Below are 16,307 nucleotides of genomic sequence, written 5' to 3' on the forward strand. Positions count from 1 at the left end.
TTCTCAGCTTTGCTGCGCTTTCGGCTCAGTGTTGGATTTCTCCCCCGAAAACTTGGGGTGGGGGGGAGTAGTGGGGATTAGTGGGTCTGGGAAACTCCCACCACCGAGCCGTGCTCGGGACCCTCGGGTGGGTGCTCCAGCCTGTCCGCTCTGCGCCCAGGCGGGGAAGCAAAGAGGGTGCTTTTGTTCCTGACTCTGCTGGCGTGTCCTGGGGAAAGCCTCTGCCTCCCCCACCCCTCCCTGCCTCAATTTCCCCAGCTGGTAAATGAGGTTCAGCTCCGTGGGGCGATGCCTGGAGGTGCTGGGATTGGAGGTGGCAGCGTCACTGCTGTCACCAGCCCTGAGAGTGACAGCGTGAAACTGGGGTTTCAAGCGGTATCAGCACTTCCCAAGTGGGCCAACCCGGGGTTCGCTGCGTTTGCTCTGGCACTGTGTCCCTGCAGGGTCGCCACGAGGATTCGTCCTCGTGCAGAGCTTCATGCAGGACCCGGTGGGACATTTTCAAAGCTGTTTTTTTTAATAACACCGCTGTGTTTTCCTGCATTTAAAAAGCCCAGCATTGCAAAGCTTACAAAAAGAGGCTGCAATCGCTCCGGAGCTCGGCTGGAGCCATTGCTGCTGCCAGCGTGAGCCTGGAGCTGAACCAGCCGGCAGCACAGGGGGCTGCCCTCCCTGCCCTCCCCTGCAGCATGGGGCTGGGGGGTCACCGTGAGCTGGCACTTCCCTCGGTCACCGCTTCCCAGCCACGCCGGGGGTCTGGGTGACAGCTCGATTTTGCAATCCAGAGCTGTGGCTCAGGGTTCCCAGAGCCGGGCTGAACCCATGGGACAGCCTCGGGTGACTCCCCACATCCCGCTTCTTTCCTGCCTGGTGATGCCATAACCCTGCTGCCATCGGGGCTGTCTCCTATGCTGTGGTGCAGCATTTAGTGTGGCGAGGGATAAGGGGAAGGCACCGAGACATCACTGCTGCGGCCACATGTAAAGGAAACAGGTTGGGAGGGGGAAATGAGGCAGCCTGGGGCACGAAGCAGGACTGGAGGGACCCGACACGCTCAGGATCCTTCTGAAAGCTCCAGCCTGAAGCCAGGGGGATGGAGAGGGTCGTGCAAGACCTCAAGAATCGGTCTGTTTTAAAGCCAACTTGTCACTACGGTTTGTGCCTTTTAAATAATCCTTCCAGGAGGAGCATTCCTGCCTGCACCCTACAGCGGCCCTAAAATCCTGCTGCTGGAGCTGCGTCCTCCTGAGAGCCCGCCAGCACCATCCCGCCCACCCTGCTGTGCTGGGCGCTGCACATCACCGTCCCTGCTTGGCAGGTCAGGAAAATAGGGACCCTGACACGGATGGAGCCCCGAGTGCTCCCTGCCCGGGCAGTGGTGGGTGCGTGGGGAGCCGCACAGGATGCAGCACGGGGTGCAGTGTGGGGTGCAGTGCCATGCAGGGCCATGCACCCTCCTTCCCAGCTGCAGCGCTCCTGCCGCAGAGAGCCTTTCTCTGTGCATCGTTGTACCGAGGGTGAAGCATCGATTGACACTGTGACGCCCTGTCCCCGGAGGGCCACCCCGGCTCAGGTCACCCCACCAGGAGCCAGCGGCTGGATCATTTCCTTCACCTGACACCGCTCCGCTGGCCGCAGCCCCAGCAGGACCCAGCCAGCTTTCCACAAGGGTTCATTAAAGCAGCGTCCAAGCATGGAGCCAGCCGTGCTGGTGACGGCAAGCGGGGCCACGGGGTGTGCCAGCATCACCGGCCTCTGAGGCAGTGTCTGTGAGTCACACCGGGAACACGCCAGCCCCACGCGCTGCCGCCGCACATTCCTCCCTGTTTACCTGCTCAGACACCCGTGAGCCTAGCCCCACCGGGGCAGACGCACCCTCGCTTCTCCCGGGCAGCCCCGAGGGACATGGCCGCACCGGACAATGGTGCTTGATGCAAGAAGGACCCAGCAGCCCTGGGATTGCCTTGCAGCTGGGGAAGGAGGAGGGCGGCTGCCTGGGCGGGTGATGCTCTGCCTGGGGGAGGACGGAGCCGGGAACCCGGGTGCCACATGCTCTGCTCAGGCCACGAGGCTGCACAGCCGGGTGGGGATTAGCAGCACTTTTCCTCTGTGCTGACAGCTCGGCCTGATAACCCACAAAAAAAAAAAAAAAAATTAGAGAGTACTTGGGAAGTGGAGTCACAACTTTGGTGGCCCGGGTTCTCCCCCCTGTGCAGCCCTGGCTTTGGAGGGGGAAAGGGGCTCCCCATGGCGGCTGCACGGGCGCCCGGGCTGGCAGACACCCGGGCACAGCAGAAGCTGTGCCATGCAGGAAAGCGCTTTGCAGGGTTTTGGGGGCTGGAGAGCAGCAGGGCTTTACCCACAGCAACACCACGGCCGTGGTGCTGCCTGCCCCGTGGGCCATCCTGCCAAGCCTCCCACGTCCTGAGTGGGGATGGCCCTGGCCTCAGAGGCACAGCACCGCTCCCCCTCCAAATGAAAGGGATTACACTGAAGCCAAAGGCAGGATCCAACCTTGCAAAACAAGTCTGCGCCCTCCTTTCTTTCACCACCCGTGTCCCTTTACTGTAAGGCCAAATGCTGCTCCTGTACCTGCTCCTGGTGCCCTGGGGCTCTGCCCCCTCCCTGCAAGCCTGGGCAGGATACATCCCATCTCGGCACAGCATGTTGATGGCTAACAGCGGGCCTGCTTTCTGGTGCCTTAACCCCGAGTTTAGCCCTCCTCTGCTGTCCCCCTGCCACCTCCTCGCTGCCTCCTCCCATTGGGGTTTCTCTCCTGCCACGTCTCACGTTCATTCGGAAGCAGGAGGCGAAATTTGGCAAGCGCAAACCGAGGGCAGCCGGGGCCCAGCCTTTCCCGACCTTTCCTTAGCGTGCTGCGTCGCAGGGACGGTTCGAGCACGTCACCAGCAGCATCCGTCACCGGCAGCATCTGGCGGGGCGAGCGGCTCAGCTGGCCCCGCCACCGCTCTCCCATGAAGGGCCCTGGAAAAAACCATGTACTGCTGCTTTGCATCACTGTTGCCCAACAGTGATGAACCAGCCTCCAACGCCCTCCCTCGCTGCGGGGCTGCTGGTCCCTGGGCACGGTGGTCCCATGGGGGCTCCAGTCCTGTTCCTGTACTGGAAAAGCCCAGGCATGGAGGCGAGCAGGAAGGTGTGAACAAGTCCGGCGAGGTCTCTCACGGGGGTTACAATTTGCTCAGCGATGCCGAGTACCCAGCACACTGACGAGAGAGTTTTCCACAAAAACAAGTATTTTTTTCCCCCAAAGCTTTGTCCCCTCTAAAGAAAACTCCCCCCGAGCAGTTTTAGCAGGGTGCTGGGGTGGGCAGGAGAGGGGCTGGGGGCACCCTGCAGTGTACAAGTTAATCCTGCAGTGATTACACCCGGATTAATCCTGCGATACACCCGGGACTGCTGCACCCTGAGGAACTGTGGGACCTGGCTGTATTTTGGAAAACAAAGCCATTTCTGTAGGTGTGTGACTGCACTGACCCACATTCACAAACCCTGGCATCAGCCACCGCTCTGAGCTCCTCTGCCGCCAAAGTAAATCCACCCAAGTCCTCCCAGCTCCCGGCTGCGTCTCGGGCTCCTCGGGGGGAGCAGGGTCTGCACCCCATCACCCCCTGGTCTGCTGCTCCCCCTTTACCCCATAGCTCCCCATCACCCAGACTGGGGGTGGTGCGGAAGAGGGGGGCAGAGATTTAAACCTCCCTGACCTTCCTGACTCGGGCGAGGATTTAGCACTAAAGCCTCGACTTTGCAGTTCAAAGAGGGTTTTGCAACATTCCCGGCATCTATCCCTCGGCAAACCCTTTGCAGTTTCGAAAGAAAAATAAATAAATAAGAGAAAATGCATGCAATCCGAAAACAAAAAAAAAAAACCCAAAACCCCGAGCCGCAGCGTGTGGTTAACCTGCCATGAATGGGACTGTAGATTTCGGCTGTGTCTCAGCACAGAGCCGGGCTGTGCAGACTGAGCCGTGTTTGCTTAGGGTCCAAGCCATAACCCCCTGATCTGTCTAGCATAATTACCAGTCACTGGGCGCACACAAAATCTCTAAACAAAATAACCTTCTCAAACCCTTCTGTGCGAAGCGGGCGGGGGGGAGGAGAGGCGCTGCCTCGCTGGGTTCGCAGTGAATGACCCCACTGTTTTAGATTTTCTGCTAAAAGATTTTGATGAGTCACGAGCTATTTCTGTAAATAATAAAAAAAAAAAAGAAGGAAATGGACATTTAAAAAAAAAAAAAAAAAGAGGGGCCCCATGAACATTCATCTTTTGAAGATGGAAAAATTAAAGACTTCCCCCCTCCCCTCCGCGCCACGCTCCGTCCCTGGGGGGGTTGTGTCCAAGCGCTGTTATCGGGGGGGAAGGCAGAGACACATGAGCAGCCGCGGGAGCAGCGTGCCGTGCACGTCGGAGAAGCCCCCCCGCTGCCACCCGCCACGGCCGCTCTCAGGGGGACCGCTGCGGACCACGGCTTGGGGGGCTCGCTGGCCCCCTGGTGCTGGGGGGTGAGTGGGCCACGTCCCAGCCGGGCAGGGGACTGAGCATCACCGCGGCCTTTTGCAAGGAAGGAAACTGAGGCACAAAGAAGTGCATTGCTGAGGAAGATAGGGGTGCACCCGGGGATGGTGATGCTCAGCAGCACCAGCCCTGCACGGGGCTGGGGACAGCATTTCTCTCCGCTGCTGCGCTGGGGCCCGTGCTGAGCACGTTTCTGGGCAGGGTCAGCAAAGCAGATTTGGCTTTGGGGTAGGGACGACCGCCTGCTTCAGCTGCCCTGGCTGGAGCCGCTCCGGGGCTCCCTGCCACCCCGGGGCACCGCAGGCGGCCAGATCCTGCCGTGGGCAGCAATGCGGTGCGCTCATGCTCACCAACAAGGTCCCCTTTGTCCTCCCTCCCCATCCTGCGCCCGGGGGACCTGCAGGCCTGGGGTTGATGTTCCAGATTTCTGCACGGATGGGTACGAACCAAGGCTTTCAGAGAGGCTGGAGTGGCAAAAGTGGGTGCTTACACCCAGCCAGCACCCACTCCCCCCATTCCTGGTCTTTTCCTTCCTGGCTACTAAAGCCACAGTTATTCTTCCCACCACTTTTTGAGGCCCCCGGTGCAGAGGGCTCACAGCCCCGGGGCCGCAGCACATCACAGCTTGTGCCTTGCTCCGGACACGATGCGACGCTGGTATTAAATTGGCCACGGTCTCTCTGCAGGGAATACATCGCTGTCTGAGTGGCAAGAGAACAATAAATCAGCTGCACACAAAGTATATTCAAGGGCTATTCTTACAGGAACTCGTCTATACCCGTCCAGCAGCCCCTGGGCAGAGGGTGGGCCGGGACCCCCAGGCGCTGCCCCTCCTGCAGCAGCCTCCAGCCCAACAAACAAACTGGAGAAGCAAAATGGGAGCAGAAGGGAGACTAAAGCAGGGAGTAAACCCGCTCGTGGCCCATGGGTGGGTGGCCATTGCAGAGCTGAGGGCTCTGCGTGTGCCCTCTGCCCACACGTGCTGTTTCAGGACCCCTTCTCAGCCCTGGTCCTGGGCGGGGGGGATACAGCCACATGGAGCAGAGACCTCCCGAGACATCAGCGGCTCAGGGAGGGGAACAGATCTTGGAGCAAGAACGCTTTGGCCACATCCCTTCCTGGCCCCAGTTGTTGCAATTCCTTAATGCTCATTTTAAAAAAACCTAAAACAACCAAAAGCACTCCCTCCTTTTGTTTGTTCTTTTTAACTATTTGGAAGCCGTGCCGGCTGTGTGCATCCGAGGCAGCGACTCGCCCCTGGCTGGGGGCTCCACTCCCAGCAGCAAACCCCACGTCGTGCTTCAGAGATGTGTGAAACTCCCACCGATTTGGGGCAAAACATCAAGCTAGCCGGAGACGAGGGATGGTATCCTCATGGATGTGGGCTCCAGAGCACCCAGGAGGGAAGAGGAGAAGAGGTGTGGGTGCCTCCTGCCACCATTTTCTGGGTGCATGGAGTTGCTCTGCACCCAGGAGCTGAGGGGAGGGGGTGGCTGGTCCCAGTCTCTTCCCCCATCCACATACTGGTTTAGCAATCAAACCAAGAAAGCTTTCATGTCCATAGCAACCAAAAAAAAAAAAAAAAAAAAAAGAAAGGAAAAAAGTTTGTAGTTTAAAAGTTAAAAGCTCTTTCTCCAAGTGTTAAATCAATCAAAGCCACGTGCTCCCCCAAGTGATCGACAGCCTGCGCCCAGCCGCGAGCCCCCACGCCCTCCCCGTGGGAGCTGGGGAGCCAGCGGAGGACAGGGACATCAGCCTCTCTGCACGGCTCGTGCACCCATGGGTGCTGGCTCAAGCCCCCCCCCGGGTGGGTGGCGAAGGGCTGGCGGAGGCACGTTCAGCGCGCCCCAGGAAGCCACCGGCGAGCTGGCCGCGGTTCAAAGAGCCCTGGAAAAGGGCCACTGGAAAAAAGATTAAGCAAGTTTGGCTGAGACGGAGCAGCGGAGGGAAGGGGGATATAACAGTCTATTAATATTGGCAGAGTCTAGACACAGATGGGAGCCAGCCATTTCTCTGGGCTGCGAACCGTGGGGCTGCGAGGCGGCTGGGGGCCGCGGTGGCGGCCGAAATCTGCTCTCTGCCCTGTCCCATCCTCATTCCTGTCCCCTTTGCTGCTGCAGCTCTGGCTGGGACTCAGAGCGAGGGTATTCAGGAAAAAAAATAATGCCATGGCCAAAAGTTCCTGATGGTGAAGCCCCGATGGCCCGGGAAGTCGATTCCCTGAGAGGAGCGCCAAAACCTTGCTTTTTTGTTTTTAAAGGGCAGATATTGAGGCTGCAAACCTGGCCCTGCTTTCGGAGCCTCGATGAGCACCAAGCGCTTCTGAATAAACCTCCAGTCCTCCGGCTGCAGGTGCTGAGCCGCCGAGAAGCTGCCTCCTCACTCACCGTCATCCCGGGGAGAACCGGGCTGCCACCGGGGCCGAGCCGCGGGCTCGATGGTGCCGGGTGCCGTGTGTCCGGCTGCCCGGGGGCTCTGCGGTGCGAGGGAGCGCGGGCGGCTGGTGGGTGCCGCTGTTGCTGCTGGATTAAGAGGCCTCTGAAGAACATGGATATGGATGTGTTAAACATGCGGTGGAGGGGCTTCGCTGCAGAACTGGTCTTAAAAAATAAAGAAAAGAGAGAGGAAAAAAGTTCCCTAAGAGCAGTCGCAAAATCTCTCTTACCTACTAAGTATTAACTTCTTAATAATTGTTATTTTTCATTTGTACAGGCAGATCTCTTACTGTGGTAACTCCAGCGAACATCCAGCAACTCACCTTCGCCCCAGCCTTTAGGAAAACCCTCCCCATCTCAGCAGGGTGGAGCAGGGGCTGTTTGGTGAGGAAGAGGAGGGACACTCCTGTCTGAGCTGCCGTTGCACTTTTCCAGGGGCCACTGCTGCTTCATCCCATCCCATCCCATCCCATCCCATCCCATCCCATCCCATCCCATCCCATCCCATCCCACCTGCAGGAGTCCACCAGCATGAGCTGGGTACTGCGGAGGGCTGGCAGGGCTGTCCTGCAATCAGCACATCCAGGGAAATTCAGGCACTTCCCAGGTTTCTGGGATGCAGGGAGCAGTGTGTCAGCACCCGGGGAGGTTGTGGGCACTGGGTGGGTGCTGCCGGGTCCCCTGTCTGTGCCTCTGCCCCCCAGGGCTTGGAGGGGATGGAACTTGCCGAAAAACCCGAGCATCTCCCAGCTCCCCATCAGCCAATGCAGCTCTACAACACCGGCTGGTGCTGGCAACCAAAACCCCTGGGTTTGGCAGCTTATGACAACCGTACGGCTCCCAGCACCGTGACCGTACAGCTCCCAGCACCCGCAGACGTGGGGCTCCGCTGCTGCGATGCCACCAGCAGCATCAGCAAACGTCCCGTGGGCAGGATGCGACCCCAAGGCTGGCCAGCTCAGCAAACCCACCCGCGACAGGTATTTCAGCCAGTCCCCTGGGTTCAGTTGGTGGTGCTGGAAGGAGCGAGCTGGTGAGGTGTAGAAATAAGGACCTAAATTACCACGGCTGCTGTAGCCCCCCAGCTACCCCAACACCAACAGAGCAGAGCAAGTCACTTCTCTCCCCTCTGATGCCTAGGCTGACCATCGCTCCCTCGCTGCTGAAGAGCCTACAAGGATTAAAAATGCAGATTTTTTTTTTTTTTAATCAAGAATCATAACAAAGCAGCCAGCACAGCAGCATGATAGGTAATTTATTTTATTGCATTTTATAATGCCATTGTCCATACAGATTACATGCAGCTAGATCTACTGTACAAGGGTTTACCGTCTGCCAAAGCAGACACACGGAAGTTCAGAGTACAAATACACAGCAATGCTATTTCCTTTATACAGCACGAGGGATGCGGCAGCGAAGGCGGCGGCGGGAGAGAAAGGGTCACTTTATACACATCCTCCCTCCCCTCCGCCCTCCGGCCCCCTCAGACCTCATCCCACCTCCCCAGCATCACCTTCCCACCCAGCGCCAAAGAGGATGGAAAAAAATAAAGGGGAAAAAAGGAAAAGGTTGTGGCAGGGCTGGCACTTCCCCGGAGCAGCCAGGGGACAGGGATGCCTCCAGCCCGGGGAACCCACCTGGGCTCCCCCAGGGCCATCGCGGGCACCTCCGGGGAGCGGAGGGTCCCCGAGCCCCAGGGCTCTGGCCTGTCCCTACCTTCCCCAACGCTTCCAGGACAAAAACCTAGATCCAGGGAGATCCTCTTGGGCAGTGAGGCTGGCCAGGCGTGTAAACAAAGCAAAGAAACCCTTTGGTTTAACGCAGGTTCAGCTGCTGCTTTCCCTTCGCCTCCACTGGCCTCCCCAGCAGCTCCCCAGTGCTACCAGCACCCCTTCCCTTCGAGCACCGGTTTCCGACCCCGCCAGGTCTACCCATGCTAGCTATTCGGGGGGGGGGGGAAATCATTGGGGGAAAAAAAAAAGGAAAACATGGAAAACTGAGTAATTCCTTCAGTGAGAGATACCAGGAAAACATCTTTACTCACAGAGAGGTGCCCACACCTTCCCCTCGCAGAACTGCCCCAGGGGGGAAAGAAACAGGAAACAAAACAAAACAAAAAAAATCCAGAAAAAACCAAAAAGAACCATTGTTGGTAGGTTGAAACCCAGTATATATATATCTCAATATATACAGACATACAATTCTGCCACACATTGCGTTTGGTCCTTTATCCTTCCTTCTCCCCGCTCCCCGCCTCCGGCGTGTGTTTGAGGTAAGACACGCAGAATTTTGTAGAATTCAAACCAGCAAAAAATAAACCAGAGGGGTGAGAGGGGTGGGTGCAGACGAGGCTGGGAGGGGACGCGGTACCTGGGTTCGGATGGGACCCTGCAGAGGTGGCCGGGCTGGGCGGGGGGTAAGAGAATGAATTAAATTTACCCCTGAGTATCAAACCGGTCACGTTTCCCGTGAAATCACCCACCGTGATTCCCGTTTCAGCAACGGCCGGGGAAGAGGCATCACCTGGAGCCACAGGACTTTCCAAACCTGTGCACGTGTTTAAAGAAAAGAACTCCTTTATATTTATATATTTATTTTTATATATATAATATATATATATATACTGCTCTTCGGAGCCAGGATGGCGGCTAAAGACCTATAGGAATATATGGCGTGGAGGGGAAGGCGCCAGGTTGTCCTCGTGGGGTCTGGGGGGGATGGTGGGATGGCGTACGGGGATTTTGGCTGGACCCGTGGGGATCTGGAGGCACGCAGCTCACCCTGGCCCTGGGAGGCATTTCGGGGATGTCTGTACCTCTGGAAAAGCTTAAAAAAAAAAAAAAAATATATAAATCACACCCCGAGCAGGAACCGCAGCGGGCACTGGAGGGCTCGCCAATGCCGGGCGTGCTTCGTGCCTGGACCGCCTTGGATTTTGCTGAACCATATGCAGAAACCAGAGGGTTGCAGAGCTGCTAAAAAATTAAATTTGAAGAGCACGAGGAAGGCGAGGGGAAAAGCCCCAGGAAGAGCAAACGAAGGGGAGCAGCTACTGAAACACCCTCCTGAAACAGCGAGGGGGTCTGAACCCACGCAGAGCTCACAGCCCCGTGGATGCAGGGAAGGACCCACCAGCAGAACACCCCCAGCACCGGGTGGGAGCCGGGGCCGGCAGCACCCACCGCCCACCGGTGCAACGGCTGGCAGCCCTCCCCACGCACGTGCAAGCTCCCGAGCGTCTGCAGCACCAGCCGTGCCTGCATGCATCAGGCTGCAAAACCTCCCCCTCCACGGAAAGGACAAACTACACCAGTACAAGGCCAGGTCGTTCCCAGTACAAGGCCAGGTTGCTTCCTCCCCAGGGACACTGGGGTGTCCCAGACACGCTGGAGCAGCACGAGGGGTGACACCGGGTGCTGGCGCTGCCATAAAGAGGCACAATTGCTCCCCGCCAGGGAGGTGTGAACCAAAAACCCAAAAGCCTGGATGGAGGCAGGCAATCCCCTGCCGAGGGTGAACAGCGGCCGAGCAGCAGCGGAGGGGGGCCAGGGGCTGCACCCCAACATCCACCCCATCCATCCCTCCCCACTCCTTCGTACAAGTAAAGCAGCAATGCGCGACGCTGGCCTCCCTCCAGCAACACCCGCCCGTGGCAGCTGTAAACTTGTTTAAAACAATAACTTAAAATCAAAAGGCTGGAAAAAAAAAAAGAAAAGAAAAAAAGAAAAGAAAGCAGGTGGGGAAAATACACGGTGCCTCCGGCCTCGCAGCTCCTTTGGAGGTACGGGGGGGACGGGGCTGCACCCACTCTGCAAGAGATGGGGTTCGGTTCATGCCCCCCAGCCCGGGCAGGGTCTTTGGTGTCCGGCAGAGCCCGGTGGGAGCCGGTGGCGGCAGGGACCAGCCGGGAGAGGCCGGAGGGCGAGGGGAAGCGGGCGGCATGGCAAACCTCCTCGCCCTGGTATTTCAGCAGCAGCGAGGGAGCGAGCGAAGCTGCGGCGCAGGGAGAAACACGGGTCGAGTGGAGACACCTAGCGAAGGCCGGCACGGCACGGCACGGCACAGCACCGCGCAGCGAGCACCCACGCACCGCGGTGGCTGCCCACGCGTGGGGCTGGGGAGGGCAGGTTTTGCAGGATTTTCTGGGCTTTTAGGGAGGGGAAAGGGCCCCTCTGCAACACCAGCCAGGGGGGATGCTGGTGACCCCCGTTAATAGCCCCACCGGGCTGTGCCTCCCCCCGGGCGGCTGCTGCTCTCCGAGGGTCTCGGCATCCTCTGGACGGTGCCAGGGTGGCACAGGGCAACAAGACCAGGGGGGTTTTGCTCAGCCTCACCGATGGCTGCAGGGGGGAGCCAGGGACCACCCCCCCATCTCTGCAGCCACCTGGGTACTGAGGATGCAACAGGCAGCAAAAAGGATGATCCGAGGTACGCCCCAGGAACACATCACAGGGCCAAGAGCCCCTCGGGGATGTCACAGAGGTGATGCACGGGGACAAACAAGCACACCCCCCCACGACCCACAGCTATGTGTTGCATTTTCAACCCAAAACGCAGCTCGCTGGGTGCCGGCGCCAGGACCCCGGCACGGGGCTGGGGGCCACGTGCTGGGGCAGTGATGCAGCCCCCACCACCAGTGTCTCAACCCCAGGTACCAGGGACAGGGAGGGACGGAGCAGCACTCAGCGTTGCTTCGGGAGAGCCCAGAGCTCAGCTCAAAAACGAGAGCAGCTCCACATCCATCACAACAAGTCCCCCAAGACCCCGCTGCATGCCAGGACAGCCAGTGCCAGCCCAGCCGTGCCAGGGAAAGTGCTGGTCCCCAAGGAAGGTGCTGCTCCCCGAGGCCAGCACGGGGCACCAGGGAGGCTGCGGCTGCCTGCCGGGAGGAGCCCGGTGCTGGGTACCCAACATCACCACCACAGAAAGAAAGAGCAGGGAGAAGAGGGGTGTTTGGTTGTGTTGTTCTCATTATTATTAATATTTCTTTTTTTTTTTTTGGCATTAATACCATCTGTTCACCTGAACTACGGACCTTCTGTCTCTAGAAATCTTTTGGTATCTTCCCATCTGGACGCACAAGCACACAAAAGGATAACGAAAAGAAAAGATGAAAGCGGCAGCCCCGGCGGCAGCAGGCTCGGCTTGCCGGCCACGGCCAGGTTCAGCCACCACGGGGTTTCACTGGGGTCAGCTTTGCTACCAGCAGGATGGCCGAGCAGCGGCTCACCGCCGGGCTCTGCCCACGCCAGCTCCTCTGCGGGTGCCCCCCAGGAGGAGTTTCGGCGGCGGTGGATGTTTCCTCCCCGTGCCATTGCCCGTCCTTGGAGACCCTGCCCTGGCTTCAGAGGAGGAACCGGGCACGCAGGGGGCCGGGAGCCTTTCCCTGAAGTCGAAGTCAGGCCACTGGCCATCCCCGCATGGGCTGGGAGAGGTGTCACCCGCTGCAGCCGACGTTGAGAAGGAAGCGGGGAGCCGTGTCCTCGCTGCCCGGTGCTGGTGGTCGGCTGGGGACGGTCATCGCTGCCGGCTGCCACCAGCCCCTCCACCAGCAGGGACCGGGGGGCTTGGGGAGGGTGGCCAACCCCGGGTGGCTGCTCTGCTCGCCGGGCAGTTTAGCAACCTGCCGGAGGTGACAAGGCAAAGGGGACACAGTCCCACCGACGCGCCAGTCCTCATCCTTCCCCAGCCGCAAGATAACGGTGCAAGCCCGACATCTAGACATGGCAGAGGACTCGCCCCTGTTTCTGCTGTTTCTTCCCCCAAAGCTGGGTGGAGGCAGCACGTGGGCAGGGTCCACGGTCCCTCCTAGTGCAAAACCCACTGGGGGACGGAGAGATGACAGCGGGTTCCTGCCATCACCTTCCCTCCCCGGGGCGGTCGCTGGCGGAGGCTCAAGCATCGCCGGACGGCAGAGCACCACAGGGGAAGAGGGGACGGAGGTGCCTTCCCTGTGCCCACCGTGCACGGCGAAGGAAGGAGGGACCATTTCGGACAGAAACAACCTACCATCCTCGTTCACCAGTCACTAACCAAGGGAGGAGGGGAGAAAAAGTCCAGCTCTTGGGTTTTTGCTTCTCGTGTCGTGGGATGTCCCCCGTGGCAGGGGTCGGTCAGTCACCGGGGCTGCAGCGCAGGGCAGTGGGGAGCGTGAGGGACGCGCCGTCAGCAACAGGTTGTTGCACCAAGGAAACCCTTTTGCTTTGTGGAAGTGCCTTTAAAAAACAGGTTAACGCCAAAGGTCACCTTGGGGAGGTGGGAGCCGTCGCTTGGTCTCCAGCCGGGAGGGTGGGAAGGGTTTGCCCCTCGGTGGGGAGGAGGAAGGGGTCCTTAGGACAAGTCTTCCACCGGCAGCTCCTCCTCCAGGTCCCTGTCGTCGGGAATCGTCACATTCTGGTTGGTGGAGGCCATCAGCGAGACAGGTCTGCTGTCGTCCTCCGCCTCGGCTGGTTCCTCCTTCACGTGCACTGGATGGCTGCGGGGAGGGAAGCCTTCAGCCTTGGGGAGCTGGTCCCACTGGCCGCAACCCCACAAAGCTCTCAGTCCAACCCCCTTCTCCCCCCCCGGGGGACGGGAGCCATGGGAGGCAACAAGCAGCTCCCAGTGCCCAATGTGCCACCGTCCCTCAGCTCCAAACCCTCCAGCAGCCCAGTAACACCCACCAGCACCGTCCCTCAGCCCCTCGCCCCCGGCCAGGCTGACCTGTACTGCTGCGGGGACAGGCGTGGGCTGTTGCTGCCGTTGCTGTTGACCTGCTCCACGGTGCTGCTCACGTCGTCGTGGCCCACGTGCAGCATGCCGCTGGCGGAGCTGGTGTTGATCATGGTGGGGCTGTTCAGCAGTGGGAAACTGCTTTCTGCCAGCGCAGCCTGCAACAGAAAGCGATGGTGGGAGGATGCAAGACCGGGAGCTACGCGAGCTGGGAAACGTGGCCATGAGGGAAAACAGGACTGCAAAGCGGCAAAGGTTTAGTGCCCCTGCATCCCTGCCGGGGACGGGACTGGGTCCTTACCTGGTAACTTGCATTAAGTGCTCCGTAACCGAGTCCTGAAATCATGTTTTTGACTAAAGTCGGACTCCTGCAGAAAGAGAGAAAGCAGAACGATGCATGGCTGAGCACTCCCGGCCCGGGGATGGGGGGTCTGGGAGCAGAGATGGGCATGAGAGCTGCTCCCAGGCTGCATCCCGTGGGAAAGGAGGACCCACCCTGTCATCTTTGGTGGCCTTCGCTTTTGGTACTCGTGCTCGTCGACAGTCCAGACGGCTCCCTTGACGTTCTCCACACGCACGAAGCACTTGTGCAGGCTCAGGTTGTGGCGGACGGCGTTCTGCGGGCAGAGTGGGCAGGAGAGCTCAGTGGCACAGCCCTTACCCCGCTGCCCGGACCCCTCCTCTTCCTCCCCATCCTCCTCCTCGCCCAGCCCCTGTGGGTCCCCGTGGCTCCAGGCTGTCCCGGCCATGCTCGGCTTGTCTACAGCCAAATGCTCTGCAAAGCCACCCGGGGATGCTGCAAATGCTCGCTTGCTCCATCAGCACCGAGACAGTTTAGGAGCTGAGCTCCCAAGCTGCACGTGGGACACAACCCCGTTTCGTGGACCTTGGCCAGATGCCGAGGAAGATGGGGACAGCGTAGGACAAGGGACAAGTCACACCAGCAAGGACCCAGGAGCAGAGCCATCCTCTCCGCTGCAGCTCACTCGGCGATGCTTGGCAAAGCCGGCTAATCTTTTCCTTTCTTTTTCTTTCCCCCCACCCTCCCTTTTTGGTCCTTTCCCTCCCTTTCTTCCTTACATCGACCATCTTTACATTTCTAAATGTAAAATAAAGAGACACACACGTAGGCAGACAGCGCAGCCCCGAGAGATACCAGCTCCCTTTTCCCCTTCCAACTCCCTGCCATTTGCTACTGCCCCTATTTCATTACCAATTTTAATTTGCCTCTAATTAAATCCTGTGTATTTTTCCGACTCACTTGCTAATCCATGAGGGAGGCAGGAGGCTGGAGTGGAATCTCTCCGAGCTATAATTACAAAGGGCCTAATCACGCCGGGGCTCTGCCTTTGAATAAATTTCCTTGCATTAAGGTTCTCAGATTCTCTGCCTTGCAAATGAGAATGACCCCAATTTCAGGAAGTTGGCCTCGGAGGGGTTTTTTTTTATATATTTTTTTTTTTATTTCGAGTCCTGATTCGTGATGAGAGACTAATTCGTTACGCTAAAACATTAACAGCAATTTAAAAGGTCGAACGGGGGCTGTATAAACAAAGGAACCGGCCAACACAACAAGGCAAAAGGAGACACAAGGACTGAACCCCCCCGCGCTGGAAAGTGTTAGAGTTCCCAGAAACTCATCAAATTGCACGATCGCCCCTTTTTCTTTTTAATTTAAGGACAAAACCAAACAAAGCTCCTTCCCTTGTCCTCCATCCATCCATCCATCCATCCGCCCTGCACCCGCTGCCCTGCACCCGCTGCCTGCCAGCCACCCCGGCGTCCCCGGCCGTGCCATCATGCCCGGCGCTGCCACAATGGCCCCGGCGAGAGCCGGGTCGCGCGGTGGCAGGCAGCGGGGACGGGCAGGCTCCTGCTCCTCTCGCTGTTTGGCAGAGCCAGCCCGAAAGGGAAACTTTGCAAGCGGCTCCCTGGCTCCAAGGAGCCGGTTCCTGGGGAAGGAGATTCGGGCACAGTCAGTGCTGTTTGATGTGATTTTTGGGGGGGAACCGGGAACTCCCTGGTCGCACCAGGAACCTGCTGCTCGGCAGCCGGCCCGGCTCCTCGGGCGATGCTCAGTGCGGTGTAGAGCCAGGTCCCCGGGTCCCAGCCTGGTGCCATTGCCGCTCTCACCCAAAGGGATACGCTCCGTGCTGGCATCACCCAGAGAGGAGGGTCCGGCTGCACTCAGCACCGCGCAGACAGATGCCCCAGGGAGCTGGAAATCCAAGGGGAATCCCAGACACCGCTGTGCCCCTGGCCCAGCAAGGGAGCAGGATGAGCCCCCGGCCCCTGCTCTGTCCTTGCACCGTCTCTGCAAATACCCGGCTCCCTGCCTGCGCCCGGGGCTCTGAAGGCCAGCCAGGGCTGGGTCCTGCCGCTGCCCTTGAACCCCTGTCCCCTGGCGAGCAAACACAGGACTTCCTCCCCTTGCCGGGGCCGGATCCTGCCCCGCGCTCCCCTTCCTCCTTCCTGTGCGCGCAGGGGACTCCTCGTCCAAACAAAGCCCTGATTAAAAGCAAGAAGCATGGCAAAGCCAAAACCTTTCCTGCACGCGGAGACGCAGCCCCGGTCCAGCAGTGCCCACGTCCCCCCTCTCCCCTTCATGACACCCCCCTCCTTCG

The 16,307-nt window shown here is 59.2% G+C and overlaps 1 protein-coding gene across 5 annotated transcripts in view; it reads right to left on the bottom strand.

The window, feature by feature from the left end:
- Positions 1-11,442: 11,442 nt before the first annotated feature.
- The window catches only part of FOXP4 (forkhead box P4), a 40,832-nt gene continuing 35,967 nt past the window's right edge, over positions 11,443-16,307 (bottom strand). For all 5 annotated transcript variants that reach the window (XM_050911496.1, XM_050911497.1, XM_050911494.1 and 2 more), the window contains 4 exons: positions 14,179-14,300; positions 13,985-14,051; positions 13,675-13,841; positions 11,443-13,447 (listed from right to left, as the gene is read on the bottom strand). In XM_050911496.1, the coding sequence (XP_050767453.1) occupies positions 13,303-13,447; positions 13,675-13,841; positions 13,985-14,051; positions 14,179-14,300 (501 nt within the window). In that variant the 3' untranslated portion in view covers positions 11,443-13,302. The remainder of the gene's footprint in view (positions 13,448-13,674; positions 13,842-13,984; positions 14,052-14,178; positions 14,301-16,307) is intronic.

Source organism: Gymnogyps californianus, chromosome 27 (assembly GCF_018139145.2).
Source record: "Gymnogyps californianus isolate 813 chromosome 27, ASM1813914v2, whole genome shotgun sequence".
In the NCBI taxonomy this organism is placed as follows: Eukaryota; Metazoa; Chordata; class Aves; order Accipitriformes; family Cathartidae; genus Gymnogyps; species Gymnogyps californianus.